General features: G+C 36.2%; 7 protein-coding genes and 1 pseudogene across 15 annotated transcripts; 6 read left to right on the top strand and 2 right to left on the bottom strand.

The window, feature by feature from the left end:
- Positions 1–15: 15 nt before the first annotated feature.
- NOP10 (nucleolar RNA-binding Nop10p family protein) lies at positions 16–1,264 on the bottom strand. 3 transcript variants are annotated; one of them, NM_127608.4, is made up of 4 exons: positions 1,149–1,264; positions 995–1,061; positions 404–446; positions 16–319 (listed from the first exon to the last, which is right to left on the bottom strand). In NM_127608.4, exons 2-4 carry the CDS (start codon positions 1,046–1,048, stop codon positions 222–224), a joined length of 195 nt encoding a protein of 64 aa, NP_565472.1. In that variant the 5' UTR covers positions 1,049–1,061; positions 1,149–1,264; the 3' UTR covers positions 16–221. The 3 variants fall into 3 exon arrangements, with proteins under 3 accessions (NP_565472.1, NP_001325224.1, NP_001031379.1); NM_001036302.1 differs by having other exon boundaries at positions 29–319; positions 404–443; positions 1,149–1,229; NM_001335686.1 differs by having other exon boundaries at positions 21–319; positions 995–1,232.
- Positions 1,265–1,329: 65 nt separating this feature from the next.
- Positions 1,330–2,822, top strand: AT2G20480 (uncharacterized protein). The gene is made up of 2 exons (NM_127607.4): positions 1,330–1,556; positions 2,147–2,822. The coding sequence occupies exons 1-2, from the start codon at positions 1,449–1,451 to the stop codon at positions 2,228–2,230; spliced, it is 192 nt and encodes a 63-aa protein (NP_179638.1). The 5' UTR covers positions 1,330–1,448; the 3' UTR covers positions 2,231–2,822.
- Positions 2,823–3,173: 351 nt separating this feature from the next.
- On the top strand, positions 3,174–6,928 carry AT2G20470 (AGC (cAMP-dependent, cGMP-dependent and protein kinase C) kinase family protein; the record flags this gene model as incomplete). 3 transcript variants are annotated; one of them, NM_001335684.1, is made up of 14 exons in its annotated part: positions 3,174–3,236; positions 3,385–3,683; positions 3,763–3,937; positions 4,027–4,110; positions 4,195–4,436; positions 4,524–4,737; positions 4,818–4,897; positions 5,317–5,401; positions 5,490–5,621; positions 5,808–5,921; positions 6,031–6,078; positions 6,187–6,271; positions 6,349–6,402; positions 6,508–6,928. In NM_001335684.1, the coding sequence occupies 13 exons, from the start codon at positions 3,448–3,450 to the stop codon at positions 6,666–6,668; spliced, it is 1,710 nt and encodes a 569-aa protein (NP_001318254.1). In that variant the 3' UTR covers positions 6,669–6,928. The 3 variants fall into 3 exon arrangements, with proteins under 3 accessions (NP_001318254.1, NP_179637.2, NP_001325157.1); NM_127606.3 differs by lacking the exon at positions 3,174–3,236 and having other exon boundaries at positions 3,383–3,683; positions 6,508–6,882; NM_001335685.1 differs by lacking the exon at positions 3,174–3,236 and having other exon boundaries at positions 3,448–3,683; positions 6,349–6,869.
- A 472-nt stretch (positions 6,929–7,400) lies between these two features.
- Positions 7,401–7,892, top strand: AT2G20465 (Molecular chaperone Hsp40/DnaJ family protein). Its single transcript, NM_179669.1, has 2 exons — positions 7,401–7,531; positions 7,629–7,892. Exons 1-2 carry the CDS (start codon positions 7,435–7,437, stop codon positions 7,799–7,801), a joined length of 270 nt encoding a protein of 89 aa, NP_850000.1. The 5' UTR covers positions 7,401–7,434; the 3' UTR covers positions 7,802–7,892.
- Positions 7,893–8,794: 902 nt separating this feature from the next.
- On the top strand, positions 8,795–9,276 carry AT2G20463 (Defensin-like (DEFL) family protein). Its single transcript, NM_001036301.2, has 2 exons — positions 8,795–8,922; positions 9,037–9,276. The coding sequence occupies exons 1-2, from the start codon at positions 8,823–8,825 to the stop codon at positions 9,210–9,212; spliced, it is 276 nt and encodes a 91-aa protein (NP_001031378.1). The 5' UTR covers positions 8,795–8,822; the 3' UTR covers positions 9,213–9,276.
- Positions 9,277–12,322: 3,046 nt separating this feature from the next.
- AT2G20460 lies at positions 12,323–16,708 on the top strand (annotated as a pseudogene; the record flags this gene model as incomplete). Its single annotated transcript has 1 exon — positions 12,323–16,708.
- Positions 16,709–17,565: 857 nt separating this feature from the next.
- AT2G20450 (Ribosomal protein L14) lies at positions 17,566–19,113 on the bottom strand. Its single transcript, NM_127604.4, has 5 exons — positions 19,020–19,113; positions 18,765–18,866; positions 18,413–18,542; positions 18,200–18,312; positions 17,566–17,930 (listed from the first exon to the last, which is right to left on the bottom strand). The coding sequence occupies exons 1-5, from the start codon at positions 19,020–19,022 to the stop codon at positions 17,874–17,876; spliced, it is 405 nt and encodes a 134-aa protein (NP_179635.1). The 5' UTR covers positions 19,023–19,113; the 3' UTR covers positions 17,566–17,873.
- A 135-nt stretch (positions 19,114–19,248) lies between these two features.
- AT2G20440 (Ypt/Rab-GAP domain of gyp1p superfamily protein) lies at positions 19,249–22,301 on the top strand. 4 transcript variants are annotated; one of them, NM_001161053.2, is made up of 12 exons: positions 19,249–19,362; positions 19,612–19,804; positions 19,922–20,017; positions 20,096–20,199; positions 20,280–20,479; positions 20,567–20,689; positions 20,770–20,858; positions 20,951–21,056; positions 21,121–21,218; positions 21,381–21,626; positions 21,717–21,800; positions 21,891–22,301. In NM_001161053.2, the coding sequence occupies exons 2-12, from the start codon at positions 19,694–19,696 to the stop codon at positions 21,909–21,911; spliced, it is 1,278 nt and encodes a 425-aa protein (NP_001154525.1). In that variant the 5' UTR covers positions 19,249–19,362; positions 19,612–19,693; the 3' UTR covers positions 21,912–22,301. The 4 variants fall into 4 exon arrangements, with proteins under 4 accessions (NP_001154525.1, NP_001325081.1, NP_179634.2 ...); NM_127603.4 differs by having other exon boundaries at positions 19,350–19,479; positions 21,891–22,266; NM_001335682.1 differs by having other exon boundaries at positions 19,252–19,362; positions 21,121–21,626; positions 21,891–22,298.
- Positions 22,302–22,601: the final 300 nt, after the last annotated feature.

Here is a 22,601-nt window from a genome sequence, read left to right as displayed (position 1 = left end):
AGTTGACAAGAAACAAAGCAACATAAATGGGCACTCACAAATTCTTAATGTAAATTAATCTTTAAGTGGCAGGCTTGACGACGATAGGTAAAAATTGCTCTTAACTCACACTATTTGAAGACATTACAAAGACGGTTCAAGTCAACATTTCATTAAGAGACAACATAGCAAATTAAAAAGGAACATCAAAAACCAACACAGGCAAGTGGTTTGCTTCTTCATCAGTACTGGAGAGGTGCGTTTTGGGTCGGTAAGAGACCAAATCGCTTCTTCAACAATACTCTCTGCTTTGAGTATTTATCGTCAGGGGAGAACCGGGCTGCAAACAACACAAAACATTTGGTTTAAAGGTTTTGTTACTTTCACGAATCATAACTAAAACAACTCAAAAGGGTAGACTAACCTGGATGGGCAGATTCAGTGGCTAGCCCTAGCGGTGATTCCTTCTACACAATAGAGTTTAATTCATGAGTAAGAATATAAAATAACAACACAGTTTTTTTAACGGAAACAGTGACTTTTGAGAGTCCACAAGCAAAACCAAATTCACAGAAAAAGTATCAACAAGCAAGCATATAGTCTTATTCTTTTTAACTTCTACAAGAGATGAAACATGGAAATTTAATAGTAAGGTGTCAAAACCAAGCGCAATGTATATGAAACGGAACTTATATCTGCTAAAATGAAGATTAAACAAGCAAAACCAAACTCAATGTGTCCGAAAGAACTTCTATCTTCCTTAGCTTAAGATATATCAAACAGCAAATTTTAAGATTAAGCAAACATAACAAAGCTTCAGTGTATCTACGAAATTTAACCTTCAAGAACTATTGAATTGAATGTATATGAAACTACCTATAACAAAGTCGGTAACTCTCCTCAAGAACAAAAACAGAGATTTATTTCCGAATCACAGAAACACATGAACGAAGTTATAAAATACGAATTAAGAATACTGAAGAAGAAGAAGAAGATATGAACAGTGTGAAGGTACCTTAGTTGTGTAAACCTTCTCACCCTTCTCGTTGATATAGCACTGAAGATACATCTTCGTTTAGTCTCTGTGGAGATAATTCAAGTTAGAGCTGACGACAAGAGAAAAAAAAAGTAACAAAGCTGATTAAGAAATTGGCAAACCAAGATGGTACCTCAGAGATGTTTCTTGGTTCTGAATTTATGGAGACGAGAAGCTGATTAGGGTTTTTCTGGAGCAGAAGTAGCAGAGGTTTTACGGCGACCCTCGTCAATGTGTATATAAAGTTCTAGAAGAGAAAACAAAATGGGCTTTTTTGATATAAAAAATTGTAACCCCAATCAATGGGCCTACTATATTCAGAGCCCAACTAATGCACGTGAGTGGTTCCGTCACGTGTGAAAATCGCCACTAAATCCCCTAAAAGTGAAATTTCCGATATTTCGATTCGCCGGCGAAAAAGAAAGAGAAAACGATGAAGAAATCTACAGAGACTCCGGCGAGACCGAACGCAACTGTTAAAACTCAGAAACCTCCTTTCAGACCTGCCGTTGATGACACCAAACCTGTTCTTCAGGACCCTGTAAGGATCTCTCTCTCTCTCTCTCTCTATTTTCCGTACATTGTGTGTGTTTCGATGTCCTTAACGATGTCATTTGAGCTAAAGATCACTAATTTCGTTTTCCATGTCATATGAATCGATGTATCTCCATTTTGTCAATTTTCTTATGTTTAGGTCTGAAATGTGAAAGTTAATTGAGAGATCATGAAGAATCATTTGTTCTTCTAGAAAGCCATAGAACTAGAGCTTCAGATCAAACAAAAACTTTTTTTAAGTATAGATAAGAATTTTAAAGCCAAATGGTGAAAGTTCACTTCATTTAGTAGCCATTAGCAATTTCCATTTGAATACATTCTAGTTACAAAGAGGAACTATTTCACCGGTGGATCAATGTTTTTCCATAATGAAATTCTGACTTCTTTCGTGTGCGGGTCAAAACTGTTTTGTGCCAATTGTTTGACGTGTTGATGTAATATCTAGTTGTACCATTCTTCCAAGAATATACTGACTCTGGATTCCAATGGTTCTGGTTAGGGTTTATCTTCTCAATACATGTTATCTTGAATGATTTAGTGGATCTTAATGCAGTTTGTAACATTTATTTTTATTAGATTCTGAGATCGGATCCAATGGAGACAGAAGAAGCTGTGCTGAGATTGCCTTCTTTCCCAATGATCAGACCATCTGAATCGTAGCTACCTGGATTAACAAGGTTTTTTATCTGATTTGTTTTACATTTTGAGCTTGTTGTTGCTTGTAAAAACCAATGGGGATTTTTTTGTATGCTTGATAAGCTTAAATTACAATCCCATGTTGATTAATAAAGACACAGCTTTAAGAGCAGACGAGTGATTTAGTAGTAGAGCATCTTTGTGCCTGGCTGCAACAGAGTGAATTTCAATAGGAGTCTAATGCATTACTCATCACATGTATATGCACGCAACATTTAGTGACGTAAATGGCTTTGAAGGGTAAAGTTTCTTTAGCTTTGTCGTCTATGTTTTCATATGTTTGTTTGTTTTATAGTTTTGAGGACTTTTGAATCTTTTGATGCTGTTGTTGTTGGCCCATTGATTCTTCAGCTTGATGAACAGAGAAGTGTTGCAACCTTTTGATTTAATTGAGAGTTTTGTATTCATCACGTGAGAATCACGTGGGGTCGGTTAAATGGTTGTTGCAACGACTCAGGGTTATAGTGGTCTTACTAATTGGAAATGGGGAATATTTCGTTTCTTAAACAAAATATTATTGATTTTGTAGACTTTTGAATCATTTGTATAAATAAATTCTTGCGATATAGTAACAAATATTGTAAATTTGATTTGTTTATTGTTGAACAAAACTAGTTATTAAGGTTTTTTTTTTCATAGATAAAAAATCAACACATATTAAACTTGATTTTTCTATAAAATATATAACCAACAAAAAGAGAGAGAGAAAAAGTCTGCATGTAAGCATCAGAGAAAATTACGCTGAGAACGAAGGCAGATATTGATCCTTTCTTCATCAACATGTAAATGCACCAATCTTCATATATACACACATGCTTATCTGATTAATGGTAATACCATACAATTCATGCGAAATAGGTGCTATGCTCTAGAGAGTTTCACGCTCATTCAATTCCTCTTTTCTTCTCTTTCTCCTTTCCTGATTTTTGTTTTTTTTTTCCCTGCTTTGCTTTGAATCTGTCACGTTAAGGTTGTTACAATCGCAGATTAATCTAGCTTTGTTATTTTGACTGAGATTTTCAAAGATCGTAATGTATTTTTTGATTCCAATTCGTAAGGTTATGTTTTGATTGTAGTGATGATGTGTGTTGATTTCGAAATTATTGTTTGCTATGCAGAACGATTCGGTGATGAGAAGATGATCAATCATCAGTGAAATTTGTGTGTATTGTTAAAGAGTTATGGATTCTGCAAAGGGTTGGTTTCAGAAGCGGCAGATGCGTGGAGGATCCAGATATAAAGGTGCTTCAGGTGGTGCTGGTGGAGGTGGAAGTAATGGCTCTGCCGATGAGCACAACGTCGAAACTGATGAAGAAGCTGTTTCAAACACTACCAAACAGAAAGTTGCAGCAGCTAAACAGTACATTGAGAATCATTACAAAGAGCAGATGAAGATTCTACAAGAGAGGAAAGAAAGGTATTATCTTATTTCTCTACCAAATGTACATCTCTTCTTTGCAAATGGAGCGTGATTTAGTGTTTTTTTGCTTAAACAGGCGAAGCATGTTAGAGCAGAAACTGGCAGATGCTGACGTGTCTGAAGAAGATCAAAATAATCTTCTCAAGTTTTTAGAGAAGAAGGAGACAGAGTACATGCGCCTTCAACGCCATAAGTTAGGTGTTGCTGATTTTGATTTGCTTACAATGATTGGGAAAGGTGCATTTGGGGAGGTATGATTTCCTGAGTTCATCTGTGTTAGAAGGATTACAAATCTTTCAGTTGTTAAAAGGATATGTTCTTGTTGTTATTGTTTCTCTAGGTTAGAGTTTGTAGAGAAAAGACGACAGGTCAAGTTTATGCAATGAAAAAGCTCAAGAAGGCTGAGATGCTTCGCAGAGGCCAGGTGAGACTTCCCTATCTATTGCTACTTGATGGTCTTTTCTGTGAATCAATCATCTTTTGACTTCATAACTCGTTTTTTTTCAAGGTTGAACATGTGAGAGCAGAGAGGAACTTACTTGCGGAAGTGGACAGTAACTACATAGTGAAGCTCTACTGTTCATTTCAAGACGATGACCATCTTTACCTTGTGATGGAGTATTTGCCTGGTGGAGATATGATGACTCTTCTTATGCGCAAAGATACTTTGACAGAAGAGGAGGCCAAGTTCTATGTCGCTGAGACAGTTCTCGCTATCGAGTCCATCCACAGGCACAATTACATCCACAGGTTCTGTGAGAGTAAAATCAAACAAAATTAATTAATTGTTCTCTTGCATTTTGGGTGAGCTTATCTTCTTCTTTTTTGCTTTTGTAGGGATATCAAGCCAGACAACTTGCTGCTTGACAGATATGGGCATCTAAGACTTTCAGATTTTGGATTGTGTAAACCTTTGGACTGCAGTGCCATTGGAGAAAACGATTTTTCAAACAATTCCAATGGATCTACGGAGCAAGAGGCTGGATCAACTGCTCCAAAACGCACACAGCAGGAACAACTTGAACATTGGCAGAGGAACAGGAGAACGCTAGTAAGGCTTCATATTCACCTTTGAGATTTTCAATAGAGTTTCTCCCTCTGTGTGTGTCTGATTAACACATGTCACGACAGGCTTATTCCACAGTTGGCACACCAGATTACATAGCTCCAGAAGTTCTGTTGAAGAAAGGCTATGGGATGGAGTGTGACTGGTAAGCACTTGAGACTCTTTTTTGTTTGTGACAGTATCACAGGCTATGAGCATACATACTCCATCATATATTTTTGTGTTTAGCCAATTTCAAAAGAAGAAAGTTAGTACATTGCGGTGTTGTGCACCTTTTGCATAATTTTTCAGACTCAGACGCAGTCAAGAATGTGTTGGTTTGGTGATACTGAACTGAATCTTGTTAGGAAATATTAATCAATCCTTGCTTATTATCTCTCTTAGCTACCACTGGCCTGAGGAACATACTCACATTTGAATTACATCTTGATGTGTTTTAGCTACTACTCTTATGATGCATTACTTAGTCAAAGGGACCATCTTGAAGCATTATTTGGTGACACTGTCTGCATTTGTGCTTTGAATAGGACGCTAATGCAGTTTTCTCAATGAAATGCTATGTAGGTGGTCTCTTGGTGCTATAATGTACGAAATGCTAGTAGGATATCCGCCGTTTTATTCAGATGATCCTATGTCAACCTGTAGAAAGGTAATTTTCGCAAGAATGAATTGAAATTTGTTAACCTTCCAGTGACACTGACATGACATCAAACTCTTGTTCCTGCTTTTGGTTGCAGATAGTAAACTGGAAAAGTCATTTGAAGTTTCCAGAGGAAGCAATATTGTCAAGGGAAGCAAAGGATCTTATTAACAGTCTGTTGTGCAGTGTCAGACGTAGGCTTGGTTCCAAAGGTGCTGATGAATTAAAGGTGTCCTTGTACTTATTTCTTTAAAAGCTTTTTTTTTTGTTTGGATGCATTGATAGTTTATCATATTCACAACTAAGCGACTGTGTCTTTGAATGTAGTTCGATTATAGATACCAGAGTTCATTCTATATATATTTATCCAAAGTCTATGAGATCAAATTGCATGAATTGTTATCTGCATTTGCAGGCTCATACATGGTTTGAAACTGTTGATTGGGATACAATATTCGATATGGATGCAGCTTTTGTTCCAGAGGTCAATGACGATTTAGACACTCAGAATTTTGAGAAGTTTGACGAGGTAACAAATCTTTTATCGCATCATATTTCTTTTGGATTTGATCGACCTATACGGCAAAAAAGTTGCAGATTGATTAATTCTTTGTGTTATTATATATTTGGAAATGCAGTCTGAATCGGAAACTCAGACATCATCCAAGTCTGGCCCGTGGAGGAAGGCAAAACCATATTCCCTATCTCTGAACACAATTGCTTGCAGAGATTCAAAACTGCTTTCTTCTTACCTTCCTTTATGTTTATAATGGTTTCCGCTTTTACTTGTGCAGATGTTGTCGTCAAAAGACATAAACTTCGTAGGGTATACATACAAGAACTTTGAGATTGTTAATGATTACCAAGTTCCTGGAATGGGTACACACTTACTTGATCACTGGTTCTTGTATTTGATTGCAATTAGTTTGAATGTTAACTTTAATGATGTTTTGTAGCGGAGTTGAAGAAGAAGAAAAAGTCGACGCGACCAATGGTCAAGTCACTCTTCGGTACCCAACAACCTCGTTTACTGGTCCAAAATTTGGCTATTTCCATGTGAATCTTGAATGTGTTTTTTTTAATTGGCTTTGTGTGTGTTTGAACTGTTCCCTTAGATAATGGATCATCGGAGACCTCAGATTCATCGGAAACAACGTCGAGACCGCCTTGTGATCGACCTCCTCCTGCTCCTCCGGTTGTTCAGGGAAGCTTTCTGAAACTTCTACCACCAGAACTTGAAGTGAGACCAAAGCAAGAAGGATCTGAAGCTTGCTAAAACAGAGAAGAGATGGTTTGATTTGTCAAAGGTTGGAGTTGAGTTGTGTCGTCCCAATGTTTTAGGCGGTAGCAAAAATACAAACCGACCACTCCTGTTTGTCTTTGGACAGACGCAGTTTGGTTCTTATTTGACATGAAAAGTACGTGTATTGATAGATGATCTTGTTTATAATTTTCCTTGCCAATAATAAAATTCGAGTTGAAAATAAAACTAAAAACATATTTATTTTGTATGTCCTACTTGGAAACATATTTCAATTCCATATAAAAAAAAAGATTTTAAATGATTACTAAAGAGTTTTGTATAAAACATTTCTACGTTTAATTTTCTTCTATAACCTTAAATGATGTTGCAAATTCAACTGTCTCAAGGATGCGTAAATATCAAATAAAAATATAACTCACTAAATGATATCTAAATATGCTGAAAAATATTAATGACATTTTGTGAGTTATATATACAGACTATTAATTAATATATACCAATAATTTTGAATATTTACAACCATCAGAACTTATATATAATATTTTAAAACTTAACTAATATGCTGAAAAATACTAATATTGTCTGACCTGTTTTGAAACATATTAAGGTAAAAAAGTAATTTTCTATAGGGAAATAAATTAAAAGATGTATTATTGTGCATCTTTGACCAGGAAAAGAAAACAATAGAAACATTTTTGTGTTCTTAATTGTATATATAGAATAATCAGTCTAGGTAAATAAAAACGTATTAAGCAAAAGTTTGGAGAATATAATTAAAATGGCCATCACTAGGAAAAATTTAGTGGCATTTTGTTTTACAATCCTCTTCATCATATCTTCTATTCATTGTCTTCCTACAACTGCTAGAAGTCCTGGTAATTATTTATTCTTATGTATACCTGATCATTTTGTAATTATGAACATGATGATTTCACTCTTTTTTTAATTGGGTTATTGTTTAATCTTGTGTAGGTTATGAAATAGGGCCTCAGAGGCGTCGGAGAGTCACATGCTTCAGCTTTTCTTTTTGTAAACCCGCAAGAGGGTTAGCAAGCTGTGATCTTTTTTGTAAAAGACTAAAGTTCGAGAGTGGCTTGTGTACTGGTGATTTAGAGAAATGTTGCTGTATTGACTATATAAACTAACTAGAGTAACTAGTACGGGTCTAATTAAGATGAATTATCTCATCAAATGTATTGGTATCTGCTAAAAATAATAAATCAATATTTTCATTATACAGAAGGTATCTGAAGCTGAGTACATCAATTTTACCAATTCAAAGTTAGCTTGATTTTCAAGTCATAATTTTTCTACAATTTTTATAAAAACTAATATTCAATCATAAAAATATAACTTAATAAATATTTAAATGAAAACTTTTATCTTTTTGTTTAGGCTACTAATCAGCAATCATGAACTTCTGTTTTAATTAATGTATGGTTGACAAAAATAAAAGTAAAAGTAATTTCACTTGGTATATGTGTTGCATATTCACTCTACCAACCATCGTCTTGTTATAAGATATTATTTTGCTTTAGTTGAATGAATAACACAAAACTTTTTGACTTTATAAAATTATGAATCTAATAACCTTAGACTTAAGAAGATTTGTAGTATATCTTGGATATTGATTCTAATAATTTACTCATAAAACTACAAAGAAGTTTCATTCAAATGAATTAATATATAAAAAATTATAAGTCTTTTAGTTTTAAATAACACTGGATTTTAATGAAGTATTTAAAAATATTAGTTGAAAACAACCAAACTTTAAAATTTATTAAAATAGTTTTAAAGCTAGATTTAGAATTAGTAGTTGAATAATATTATATTAGTGTTGGATTTCAATTCTATTAATATTATTATATATAAAAGAATAGTATTACTTTACCCTGAAACGTAATAAGGCTAGAAAATAATTTTCAATGTATATATCCATAGGGAAATAAATTTAAAAAATGTATTATTTTCATATTTTGTATCTTTGACCAGGAATTTATATATATCCATAGGGAAATAAATTTTAAAAATGTATTATTTTCATATTTTGTATCTTTGACTAGGAAAAAAATACATTTAACATATATTTGTGTTCTTAGTTGACATATAATCATTCTTGGTAAAGAAAAACTCATTAGAAAAAAGGTTAGAGAGAATATCATTATTATGGGATTTTCCCCAAAAACTTTAGTCGCATTTTGTTGGACTGTTCTCTTCATCATATCTTTTGTTCATTGTCTTCCTATGACTCATGGTGGGAAACCGGGTAATTGTTTATTGTTATTTATACCTTCACTTTTGTAATTATGAATTAGATGATGATTTAACTCTTTGATAATTGGGTTTTACTGATTAATTATTGTTGATCTTGTATATGTAGGTTATGGAATAGAGCGAACAATTATTCGTCCGGAATGGAGATGCTACGTGGATGAAGGGTGTCCTAAGGGACAGGGAGCACCCTGCGAAAAAAATTGTAAAAATGTAGCTGATTACGGCATTTGTATTGGAATCAAATGTTGTTGTTTTGATGTTATACCTGTTCCTCCTACCTAAACTAGTACAGCTCTATTATATAAGATGAAACTATATAATCAAATGTATTGGTATCTGCTTAATAAATCAATCAATAATTTAATATACTGAAGATTTTATTACAGAGAATCATATCACTCAATCCCTATGATTACTCTCGTCAATCAATCCCTATGATTACTCTCGTTAATCAATCCCACTAATCTCTCTATCTCCTTGATTGTAAAGAATATTGACTTCCTCTAATTACTTTGTACGAACTTGTATATAAAGAGAGCTTAGCTTCTCTTCTCAATATATCAAAAACATTCTCTTCTATAGATTTGGAGCTGAGTACATAAACTTTACCATTAGCTAGATTTTCAAAAAGATAGATTTGAATTAACAACAACCAAGACCAAAAAAAATGCAAAAGGAAGCAAAAAGAACATATATATTACAAAATTTTGGCATGGTTATAGGCTTGCAAGCACAACGGTTCCTCCAACTCAATTACTGCTGGTTTGTTTCTTGCAACAAGAAGTCATCCACGTTCATATAGTTCTGGTTAACCGAGGAAACGCAATAGAGTCTAGACAGTATATATATCAGCTGGTATACCCGACTCAAAGGGATGATGTAATAACTCATGTTCCCTCAATACATGTATTATAAGAGAACATGTATTAACTCTTGTCCTCTTATCTTTGGACAAGACGCAGTTTGATTCTTATTTGACATGAAAAATACATGTTCTCTTAATATAATCTTGATTATAAAATTTGCTTCCCAAAATTAAATTCGTGTTGAAGATAAATTAAAGATATTTGCCTCTGTTCTACCTGAGGGTCTTGTAGAATAGATTTTCCAGCACCTTTCCGTGAATACCCTGATAAAATTCAAAGTTGTATCATCTAAAGGGTGAAGATTAATGATAGAATCATGTAATTTCCAGAAGAAAAGAGAGTATGGAGATGAAGAGAAGGAGATAATGGTGTTTGAGTGTGGAGGCAAGTCGAGAGGCTTAGAAGAGGTCAAGACTTGCTCGCAAGTTGCACTACACAGAATTTTGTTCTCTTCATAAAGGGAGAGGAATATCTTGAGTTGCTGGATCATACAATGGTTTGGACTGCGTCTACATTATGGTCTCCCCAGGGTTAATCTCAATAACTTACCACAAGTAGCTAACATAAATCTCCACTAAGGTTCTACTTGTGTCTATGTGCCAGCTGAAGACGTGGAACTAATCTATAGTGCGGTGGTACGTGGTACCAGTGATGCCAGTGGAGGTGAGGCTTATGAAAAGCATTCTATCGATTGCGCTCGTATAAGAAGGGAAGAGGAAGCACAAGCACCAAAGGAAGAGAGGACACTTAGTGGTCTTGGAGCTTCTATTTCTAGACACTAATAAGAACACGAGGTACAAATGTTTTTTAAGATGTAAATTCATTTGTGGATGTATTATATCTTTTGATTACAGTACGCGAGTTAGATGATACTGCTTTTGCCCTAGTCCACGGTGTTGTGAAAAATAGTGATGGGTTTTGCAAAAAAGTTTTGACGACATAGACATATCAACGAATGAAGCTGATAATCAATGATAATTAATGGTGAAAAATGAATTAGCTTCCACTCATTTTGAAAACATAGATTGTTTTAAAAATATATAAATCATTAAGTTATTTTTAACTCTCCTAAAAAATACTGGGGTAACTAATCTGTTCACATTCTAAGATTAAAGTACTCGTACCTACCTACTTTGTTATTTTTATCACCAATCTGAACATATTCGATAAAAAAGCGTTTGTCTATGTATTGTTAAACCAGTCATAGCCACATAATCGGTTTATAAGATTTTTCATTATAATTTGTGTTTGTCATCTAACAAAATAACAACATTTATTGTTGGTCTGATTTAGTGCAAATTACAAAAAACAATTTCAAAAAGTTGGCTATAATCAATTATAGTGACCCTCGATTTATATATATTGGATGGGAGTTTGAAAAATCGCTTTTAAAAACAAATCTTATTATTATTAATATTATTATAGCTTTTTCACAATATGATGATAGTTTCTATATTGAAAACATTTTGTATATGTATTTTTTTAATATACCTTCGAGTGGCACCACACTTATTTCTAATATACAAAATATGAATGATGATGGTGAAGATTTGGAGAGTTATCAAGACAAAAACTCAGAAGTAGTAATTTCGTCAGCCCTTGGAAGGTGCAAAATCATAACATCTGTCTAATAGTTTTTTTTTTTGTTGCTAAGTCTTGACTCTTCTCGATTATAACATGGGTGAATTAAGGCAATAACCATTTATGATAAAATATTTAAGGATATAGCACTATAACTTGCGAAATTAAAAGAATAACGTATGGACTTTATCAATGACGATTTTAACCTCTTTTGTCAAAAATTTGACGACATTTTAGTAGTGATAACGTGGTGGTTACGATGGTGGCAGTGATGATGTTGTGATGGTGGTGGTGACTTTGTGATGGTGATGACATGGGGATGATGGTGGTGCCGTGGTGTCGGCGATATCCATGATAAAGAGTAACGGTGTGGACGTGTGGTGGTTTTAGGTAGTGACGACGTAGTGGTTACGATGGTGGCGGTGATGACGTTGTGGTGGTGACGGTGACTTTGTGGTGGTGATGGTGGTGGTGCTGACGTTGTGATGATGGTGGTGACTTAGCTTTGTGATGGTGATGACATAGGGATGATGGTGATTTCATGGGGATGATGGTGGTGCCGTGGTGGTTGCGATGGTGATGGTGAGGGACTAAGGGCATGATGATGGTGGTGCCGTGGTGTCGGTGATATCCGTGATAAATAGTAACGGTCTGGTGGTTTTAGTAGTGACGACGTGGTGATAATAGAGTAGCTAGGTGTAAATAACCGGTTCTATGTAATTAGTCGGTTTAGCTTGGTTTAGTTATTATACCATACGTGTATATAAGAGAAACAATTGTACACATTATTATTAAGATGAATAAAACTTTCCCTTTCTATAACAAACTCTCTCTCATCGTTTCTTCATCGTGAAATGGTATCAGAGCCATCGAGCTCAATTTTTTCTTGATTTTGTTCGATTTCTTCTTCTTTTGAGCTAGTTTTCTTCGTTTCTTCACGATCCAATGGTTCCTGGAATTCGTGTTACTCGAAAATCAGCTCGCTCGAAGGTGTCGACGGGTTCTGTTGCTCGGAAATCATCAAAGTCCACCGGTGTTCTCGATTCTGCTTCCGATTCTCCTCCAATGGCTCGTTCTCAGACCGCTGGAGCTTCGCGAGGTGTTTTCTCATCGGGATTTGATGATCCGACGCAGTCTCCTTTCTTCCTTCATAGTGCAGATCATCCAGGTTTGAGCATCATTTCTCATCGTTTAGATGAAACAACTTATGGTGACTGGAGTGTGGCTATGAGGATCTCGTTGGATGCTAAGAACAAACTAGGATTTGTAGACGGATCTTTACCTCGTCCTTTAGAATCGGATCCAAATTTCCGTTTATGGTCTAGATGCAACAGTATGGTGAAATCCTGGTTGCTTAACTCTGTTTCTCCTCAGATCTATCGTAGCATCTTACGTCTGAATGATGCTACAGATATTTGGCGTGATCTCTTTGACAGGTTTAACCTGACGAATCTTCCACGTACCTACAATCTGACACAGGAGATTCAGGATCTTCGTCAAGGAACAATGTCTCTATCTGAGTACTATACTCTTTTAAAGACTCTCTGGGATCAGCTTGACAGTACAGAGGCTTTGGATGATCCTTGTACTTGTGGAAAAGCTGTTCGTCTGTATCAGAAGGCAGAGAAAGCTAAGATAATGAAATTTCTTGCAGGATTGAATGAGTCTTATGCCATTGTTCGTAGACAGATCATTGCAAAGAAGGCACTTCCTAGTTTGGCAGAAGTTTATCATATCTTGGATCAGGATAATAGCCAGAAGGGATTCTTTAATGTTGTTGCTCCACCTGCAGCTTTTCAAGTCTCTGAGGTATCTCATTCTCCTATCACTTCTCCTGAGATAATGTATGTTCAGAGTGGACCAAACAAAGGTCGTCCTACGTGTTCATTCTGCAACAGAGTTGGTCATATAGCTGAAAGATGCTATAAGAAGCATGGTTTTCCACCAGGTTTCACTCCTAAAGGGAAGTCCTCTGATAAACCTCCAAAACCTCAGGCAGTGGCAGCTCAGGTTACTCTTTCTCCGGATAAGATGACAGGACAACTTGAGACTCTTGCTGGTAACTTCTCCCCTGATCAGATACAGAATTTGATTGCCTTGTTCAGTTCTCAGTTGCAGCCACAGATTGTTTCTCCTCAGACTGCTTCTTCTCAGCATGAAGCAAGTTCTTCTCAGTCTGTTGCTCCTTCTGGTATCTTATTCTCTCCTTCCACATATTGCTTTATTGGCATCTTGGCAGTTTCACATAACTCTTTGTCCAGTGACACTTGGGTTATTGACTCTGGGGCTACACATCATGTGTCCCATGACAGAAAATTGTTTCAGACTTTAGATACTTCTATTGTGAGTTTTGTGAATCTTCCAACAGGTCCAAATGTCAGAATCAGTGGAGTGGGAACAGTTTTGATAAACAAAGACATTATTCTCCAGAATGTTTTGTTTATTCCTGAATTCAGATTGAATTTGATCAGTATCAGCTCTTTGACTACTGACCTTGGTACTAGAGTGATCTTTGATCCTTCTTGCTGTCAAATACAGGATCTTACCAAGGGGTTGACGCTTGGAGAAGGTAAAAGGATTGGGAATCTCTATGTGTTGGACACACAATCTCCTGCTATCTCGGTGAATGCAGTTGTGGATGTGAGCGTGTGGCACAAGAGACTTGGACACCCATCTTTTTCAAGACTGGATTCTCTTTCTGAAGTTTTGGGAACTACTAGACATAAGAATAAGAAATCAGCTTATTGTCATGTTTGTCATTTAGCCAAACAAAAGAAGTTGTCATTTCCTTCTGCGAACAACATTTGTAATTCAACATTTGAGCTGTTACACATTGATGTTTGGGGACCCTTTTCAGTGGAGACAGTTGAAGGATACAAATATTTCTTAACTATAGTTGATGATCATTCTAGAGCAACGTGGATTTATTTGCTTAAGTCTAAGAGTGACGTCCTCACAGTGTTTCCTGCCTTCATTGACTTAGTTGAGAATCAGTATGATACAAGAGTTAAATCTGTGAGATCTGATAATGCTAAAGAGTTGGCTTTCACAGAATTTTACAAAGCAAAGGGAATCGTTTCTTTTCATTCTTGTCCTGAGACACCAGAACAAAATTCAGTGGTTGAGAGGAAGCATCAGCATATTCTTAATGTGGCTCGGGCTTTGATGTTTCAGTCTAACATGTCTTTGCCATATTGGGGTGACTGTGTTTTAACTGCTGTCTTCTTGATTAACAGGACACCTTCTGCTTTGTTATCAAACAAGACTCCTTTTGAGGTTCTCACTGGAAAGCTACCAGATTACTCTCAGCTCAAGACATTTGGTTGCCTTTGCTACAGCTCTACTTCATCGAAACAGCGACACAAGTTCCTTCCAAGGTCAAGAGCGTGTGTTTTCTTGGGCTATCCGTTTGGTTTTAAAGGCTACAAGTTGTTGGATTTAGAGAGCAACGTGGTTCATATATCGAGGAATGTGGAGTTTCATGAGGAGTTGTTTCCATTAGCGAGTTCTCAACAGTCTGCTACTACAGCTTCAGATGTTTTCACACCAATGGATCCTTTGTCCTCAGGTAATTCCATCACTTCTCATCTTCCATCACCACAAATTTCTCCATCAACACAAATTTCTAAACGTAGGATTACTAAATTCCCTGCTCATCTCCAAGACTATCACTGTTATTTTGTCAATAAAGATGACTCACATCCTATTTCATCTTCTCTTTCTTACTCTCAAATCTCACCATCTCATATGTTATACATCAATAACATTTCCAAAATTCCAATCCCTCAATCTTATCATGAGGCAAAGGATTCCAAAGAATGGTGTGGTGCTATTGATCAGGAAATTGGTGCAATGGAAAGGACTGATACTTGGGAGATTACAAGTTTACCTCCTGGGAAGAAGGCAGTTGGATGTAAGTGGGTATTTACAGTGAAGTTTCACGCAGATGGCAGTTTGGAAAGATTCAAGGCCAGAATTGTTGCTAAGGGTTATACTCAGAAGGAAGGTTTGGATTACACTGAGACTTTCTCTCCTGTTGCTAAGATGGCCACAGTAAAGTTACTTTTGAAAGTTTCAGCTTCTAAGAAGTGGTATTTGAATCAGCTGGATATATCTAATGCTTTTCTCAATGGAGATTTAGAGGAAACCATATATATGAAGCTGCCTGATGGTTATGCAGATATTAAGGGAACTTCTCTGCCACCTAATGTTGTTTGTCGTTTGAAGAAGTCCATTTATGGTCTTAAACAGGCATCTCGTCAATGGTTTTTGAAGTTTTCTAACTCTCTGTTGGCTCTGGGTTTCGAAAAACAGCATGGTGATCATACTCTCTTTGTTCGCTGTATTGGTTCTGAGTTCATTGTCCTCTTAGTTTATGTTGATGACATAGTGATTGCGAGTACTACAGAACAAGCAGCACAGTCGTTGACAGAGGCTTTAAAAGCTAGCTTTAAGCTGAGGGAACTTGGTCCACTGAAGTATTTCTTGGGTTTAGAGGTTGCTCGCACTTCTGAAGGTATTTCCCTATCTCAAAGGAAGTATGCTTTAGAATTGCTCACTTCTGCAGATATGTTGGACTGTAAACCATCCTCCATACCTATGACTCCGAATATTAGATTATCTAAGAATGATGGTCTACTCTTGGAGGACAAAGAAATGTATCGAAGACTTGTTGGCAAGTTGATGTATCTGACCATAACTCGCCCTGATATCACATTTGCGGTGAACAAGTTATGTCAGTTCTCTTCTGCTCCTCGTACTGCACATCTTGCAGCTGTCTACAAAGTCTTACAATACATTAAAGGTACAGTGGGTCAAGGTCTGTTTTATTCTGCTGAGGATGATCTGACTTTAAAAGGCTATACTGATGCGGATTGGGGTACTTGCCCAGATAGTCGTCGATCAACCACAGGTTTCACTATGTTTGTTGGTTCCTCTCTGATATCCTGGCGCTCCAAGAAACAGCCTACTGTCTCACGGTCGTCTGCAGAGGCAGAGTATCGAGCATTGGCTTTGGCTTCTTGTGAAATGGCGTGGCTGTCTACACTGTTATTGGCTTTGCGTGTTCATTCAGGTGTGCCTATTTTATACTCTGACAGTACCGCCGCTGTGTATATAGCCACTAACCCAGTGTTTCACGAACGAACGAAACACATCGAAATCGATTGTCACACCGTTCGTGAGAAGCTGGATAATGGTCAGTTGAAGCTGCTTCATGTCAAGACTAAAGATCAGGTTGCTGATATCCTTACTAAACCACTCTTCCCTTATCAATTTGCTCATTTATTGTCCAAGATGAGTATCCAAAACATCTTTGTATTCTCATCTTGAGGGGGACTAATAGAGTAGCTAGGTGTAAATAACCGGTTCTATGTAATTAGTCGGTTTAGCTTGGTTTAGTTATTATACCATACGTGTATATAAGAGAAACAATTGTACACATTATTATTAAGATGAATAAAACTTTCCCTTTCTATAACAAACTCTCTCTCATCGTTTCTTCATCGTGAAAGGTGATTACGATGGCGGTGATGATGATGGCGGTGATGGTGGTGGTGATGGTGGTGGTGACTTTGTGGTGGTGACGACGTTGTAATCGGTACCGGCGAGTTGATTGGTTTTATCTTAAGGTCACTTATGTCTAAAATATAGGAAATACACACAATATCATTGGACTATTTATTTTGGTTAGTTACCTAATTGTAATATTTTTGTATGTTATAAATGCAAATTTCCATTATAACATCTGTTTCATGTTATAATTGGCAGGGTCACTAAAACTGGCCCACAAACCAGGAAAGCAGAAGCTGGGCCATCTCCATTAAGAATTTTGTTGGTCTCATCAGGCCCAATACACCTTGGGAAATAAACACTAGTCCAAAAACAAGGAGATCAGAATAAGGCCCATATCTATTAGGGATTTTCCTAAGCTCGTCAGTCCCAGTAACAACAAACCTAAACTCTGGCCCAAATCCCATAAAAGAAGAAGTTGGCTCATCTGAATTGGGGTTCTGACCTTGCTTCGACAAAACATGCGTCTGTTAACCGGCGACACAACAACACAACAATATCTATAAATATGTATCGTTTTTCTTCAATTCAGAGAATTTCGTTCTCCTCATAGCAACAGCAACATCACGTAACAATTTGGCCTCTAAAGTAAGCAAATGTCCAAATATTCAGCAGCTAAGATTCTACTTGGTTGTAAGATTTTTGAAGATATGCGAACTAAACGAAGAAGAAAAAACTGCATCTACTAAAGATCGAAGTTCATAGGTGGTTTAAAAAGATGACCAGACCAATCAGACCAAGACTTTAGAAAGAAAAACTAAACTAAAATAATAATATCCGATAGCAAAAAAAATTCACTATTTAGTAGCCCGGAATCAGCAAAATTGATATCATAATTTGCACTAAAAAAAACTCAACTTGTCATAATTTGCACTAAAAAAACAGTTGCAAAAATAAGATTTGGTAATGGATCATAATTAAGAAATCAAGCAGCGATCTCCCTTTTTAGCTTAGCAAGCTCCTGCCTCACAATACCAGCCCTCTGCAAAACAATATTCATATATTAGAGGTTATTCAATAACACTAAGATGCGTCTTAATACAATCCAAAACAAACCAGTATCAAACCAAAGATCATAAACCCAAGAAGATGGTGAATGTAGTAGTAGTAGATACAGTTTAAAGTTTAGATAGTATTATTTCTAAACCACAACCGAAAGTGAGGGCAAATGAAGCAGTGAAAACTCATCTGCATTTGCACAAAGTAGAGTTGACTAAAACAACATTGGTGGATACAAAGAAGTAAACCAACCTTGATTTTGGCCAACATGATCTTGAACCTGTCAAAATCATTGAGGGCAGCTCTTCTCTTCTGCACAATAAGTTTCCTACCCCATGAACTCTTCTCCCACTTGTTCTTCACATCTGCATATAACTTTAGAGCTAAGATGACCCAACCCAACCAACAACAAAAAAAGGCCAATAAAACCTACGAATAATCAAAAGTATGCTACAACAAACTCACCAGCCTTCTCCATTGCCTCAATCAAAACCTTCTTCTTGGGAACTCTGTTGATATCAATGACGATGTCAGTAAGAGACAACCTCTTCAAATTCATCTGGATTCTCTCCATGTCAGGGGCATCCACAAGTGCCTAAAAAGGACAAGATAAACAGAAACACTTTAGACAAAACATAAACCATTTCAAAGACTCCTAGCTTCAGCCAAAACCACAAGTATTAAACTAAGCATACAAATTCTACTCCTAGCATCATAACTATTGTATCAATATATATTTCAGTGAGCAATAAGAAGATAGTTACATTGATTACAATACCAAATCGAAAAAAAAAACAGAGCTTGCATATCAAGTTACCCTGTTTTGGTCGACTACATCGACGATAACCACGAGCTTTCCATAATCCTCGCCGTAGTTAACGAGCGCCACTCTCCCAATCTCCACGAATCTCTTAAAACCCTTCACAATCAAACACAAAGTTCTCGAGGTTAAAAACTATATAAATCTGTAAAGATAACAAATTCCAAAGAGAAGCAGCTAGGGCAATAGCAGAATCTTTAAAGTTTTCAGAAACACTAAAATACATGGAATCAAGCGAAGAACATCGCTCACCATTTTGGCCGGCTAGAAGAAACAGATTGGAGCAATTGTGCGGCGAAGAGATTTTTATGTGCCCAAGAGATTATTAGGGTTTTTGATATAAAAGAATTAGGCACATAAGCATATAGAAGCCCACTAACAATTTTAAAGGCCCATTAAATGTGGAGAGATTACATGACGTCGTTTAAGAATACCGAAACCGATCGGTTTAATGTTTGAAATCGGAGCTAATAAAATCGGCTTGGTTCGGTTAAAAAGGAAAGTACTCTGCTAGAAATAGAAAGATGAAAGATGAAAGATGGAAGAAGAAGACGGGCATGTCTCTGAAGATTCCGGCTGTTTAGGATCTCAATCTGTATGTATTTTTCTTTTGTTCGTATTCTCTCTGTAGACAATTTCAAATTGTTGGGTCTAATCGGTTTCTGGATTATCCAAATGATAATGATGATGGTGTTCTGATACTGATTTTAAGGTTATATATATTATTGAGCAATGGGAGCTTCGTCGTTGCAAAAAGAATATATCTTCCTTGTGTTTTCGTTTACATATTTGTAAAGTTTTCATTTTTTCTCCATTCTGATCCTGGGTTTTATTTCTTGAACAGTGGTCTGATGAATCCATGAATGATTTATGTGGGAGATGGATGAAACTATAAGTTTGGTTTGAACAAGAAGAAGGAAGGTTGAATGTTTTGCTGCGGATTTATGTGGAAATCCGGAGGAGAAGATTTGCAAGGTTTCTATCCAGTTAGACCTGAATGTCAACCAGATGTTCCCAGGACCCGTTTTAAATCAAGGGTACCATTCTTCTTCTCAATCACCTGTTTCATGTCTTGATGAATTGATGATACATTAGGTTCTTGTTTGTTTGTTTGTAGCTGATGAAATGATTCATCTTGATATGTAATTTGTCAGGCTGGAAAGACTCTAAGTGCTAGAAGATGGCACGCTGCCTTTACTGAAGATGGCCATTTGGATATGGAAAAAGTGCTTAGACGTATACAGCGCGGAGTGAGTCTACTTTCTTTTCCTGATCTTGTTTCTATCTATATGCTCTTTTTGTTGTTGTTCACTTGGTTTCTTTGCTAGGGAATTCATCCTTCCATCAAAGGCGCTGTTTGGGAGTTTTTGTTAGGATGCTACGATCCAGACAGCACTTTTGAGGAAAGGAACATACTGAGGAATCGCAGAAGGTACTATAGAATTGGTTGATCATTTACTAGTTTTGTAGATGCACGTCATGGCTAACTTTAAATGTTATTGATCATCTAAGGGAGCAGTACGGTGCATGGAAAGAAGAATGTAAGAAAATGGTTCCTGTCATTGGTAGTGGCAAGTACGTCACAATGGCAGTCGTTCAAGAAAATGGGAACCCAATAGACGAATCTTCTGTAGAAAACCAAGGATGGATCGTGAAAAACACTGTTACAGATGAGAGAGTGCTACAATGGATGCTCTCACTACACCAGATCGGTATGCCTTTACATATAAATAAGTTTAGTTCTATCTGATTATCTTCTTATAACCTCTTTTTACATATTCTTGTATATTTTGTTTCAGGCCTTGATGTTGCTAGAACAGATCGGTATCTCTGTTTTTATGAGAATGATCGTAATCAATCAAAACTATGGGACGTTCTTGCCATATATACGTGGTTGAATCTTGATATTGGTTATGTTCAGGGTAAGTGTACTTGCTGTTAACGATTAATCTTTTGAAACTATATAAGAAACAGAACTGATCCACTTTGTCTATTCATGTAGGAATGAATGATATATGTTCCCCAATGATAATCCTCTTTGATGATGAAGGCGACGCTTTCTGGTGCTTTGAGCGGGCAATGCGGAGACTAGTAATAACTAATAGCCTATGACATAACTTCTCATGTTTCATGTCATTACCAGACCATTGTATTCACGGTTTATTGTTTTCTTTGAATTTCAGAGAGAAAATTTCAGGGCAACAGCAACATCAATGGGTGTCCAGACTCAACTGGGTGTGCTCTCACAGGTCATTAAGACAGTGGATCCTCGTCTCCATCAACATCTAGGTAAGAGTGTTTTCCTATCATAAAAACTCTTCTTGTGGTGGGCTAAAACGTGTTAATGTGACAGAGGATCTCGATGGTGGGGAGTATCTATTTGCTATTCGGATGCTGATGGTACTTTTCAGGAGAGAATTCTCTTTCCTTGACGCTTTGTACCTTTGGGAGGTAATGACAAACTTTCTGCATTTCTTTTCTTGGTTCCTGGTTTTACTTGCCGTGATTGTTTATGAAGCCGTAAGATCTTGCTGTGTGTTTATTATCTTCTTCTTTTTTGCGTTATCTGCTGTTTGGGTAATGAGAATAATGTGAGATGGATTATGGTTGCAGCTGATGTGGGCGATGGAGTACAATCCAACCATGTTTGCAACGTACGAGGAACTAGAAAACCGAAACAACGCAGCATCCGATCCCAAGTTACTAAAACGGTATGGCAAGTTTGAAAGGAAATACATAAACAGTGGGCAGAACGAGCAACATCGCAACACGCTTGCTGTTTTTGTGGTCGCAAGCGTTCTACAGACAAAGAACAAACGTCTCTTGAAGGAGGCCAAAGGCTTAGACGATGTTGTTCAGGTCTGTCTCTGTATCTTTTCACTCGTTTCTCTCAAAGCCAAACAAGGAAAAATCAAACTCTGGAACTTCAAAGTTAAAGTTGGTATGCAGATACTAGGAGACATTGCGGGTAATCTTGACGCCAAAAAAGCATGTAAAGAAGCGTTGAAGATCCATGAAAAATTCCTGAAAAAGGTTTCTTTCACTATCACTATAACTTGGGGAAGATATAATATGATATACAGTTATACTAATGCAGATGGTGTTGTTGTGTGTTTCTTGCAGGCTAATAGTAATAAGCAATAAAGATTTGCTCAAAACTTCTACTCGACGACTTTATATATCAAACATATACTAATACAGTTTTTGATCAGAAGATTGTTCATTGCCGGCCAGAAATTTTCTTGAAAGGTTCTGGAAGGAGATTGATGAGAATCCTCTGCTGAATAATTTTTTTTTTTTTTTTTAATTTGTTCATTTTCTGATGTTCTATGTATTTTGTGGTAAAATGTGTGCCGTTTTTCAGTTATACGAATGAACTACGTACGGGCCACTAACCTCTCCTTACATTATTTGACTCTTGGTGATATTTCTTTTTCACATTTTTCTGTTTTGCATGAATGTATAATCTTAAGAAAAATCGTTAAATGTATATAATGATTATTTTTTAATTAAAGTAAATTAATATTTTTATTTGCTAATAGCAAATGACATAGAGACATACAAAAATTGAGAGAATATTTTCGTCAAAAAAAATTGTGTTACAGCATATAATTCACACATTTATTAATTTATGTGATCTATGTGTGAGAATAAAAGAAAATTCATGTTTTTGTACCATTTTCTAAATTAATTTAAGAGTTTAATTAACACATTCTCTACATACATTGAAGTTTACTAAGATTTGGAAAAGAAAAAAAAAAACAGAGAGAGACAAAAGAAAATTAATGTTAATGATTATTCATTTGATGGAACAGAATAACGTAATTTCTATAT

This window comes from Arabidopsis thaliana, chromosome 2 (genome assembly GCF_000001735.4).
Source record: "Arabidopsis thaliana chromosome 2, partial sequence".
In the NCBI taxonomy this organism is placed as follows: Eukaryota; Viridiplantae; Streptophyta; class Magnoliopsida; order Brassicales; family Brassicaceae; genus Arabidopsis; species Arabidopsis thaliana.
This window is presented reverse-complemented; position numbering and strand designations above follow the sequence as displayed.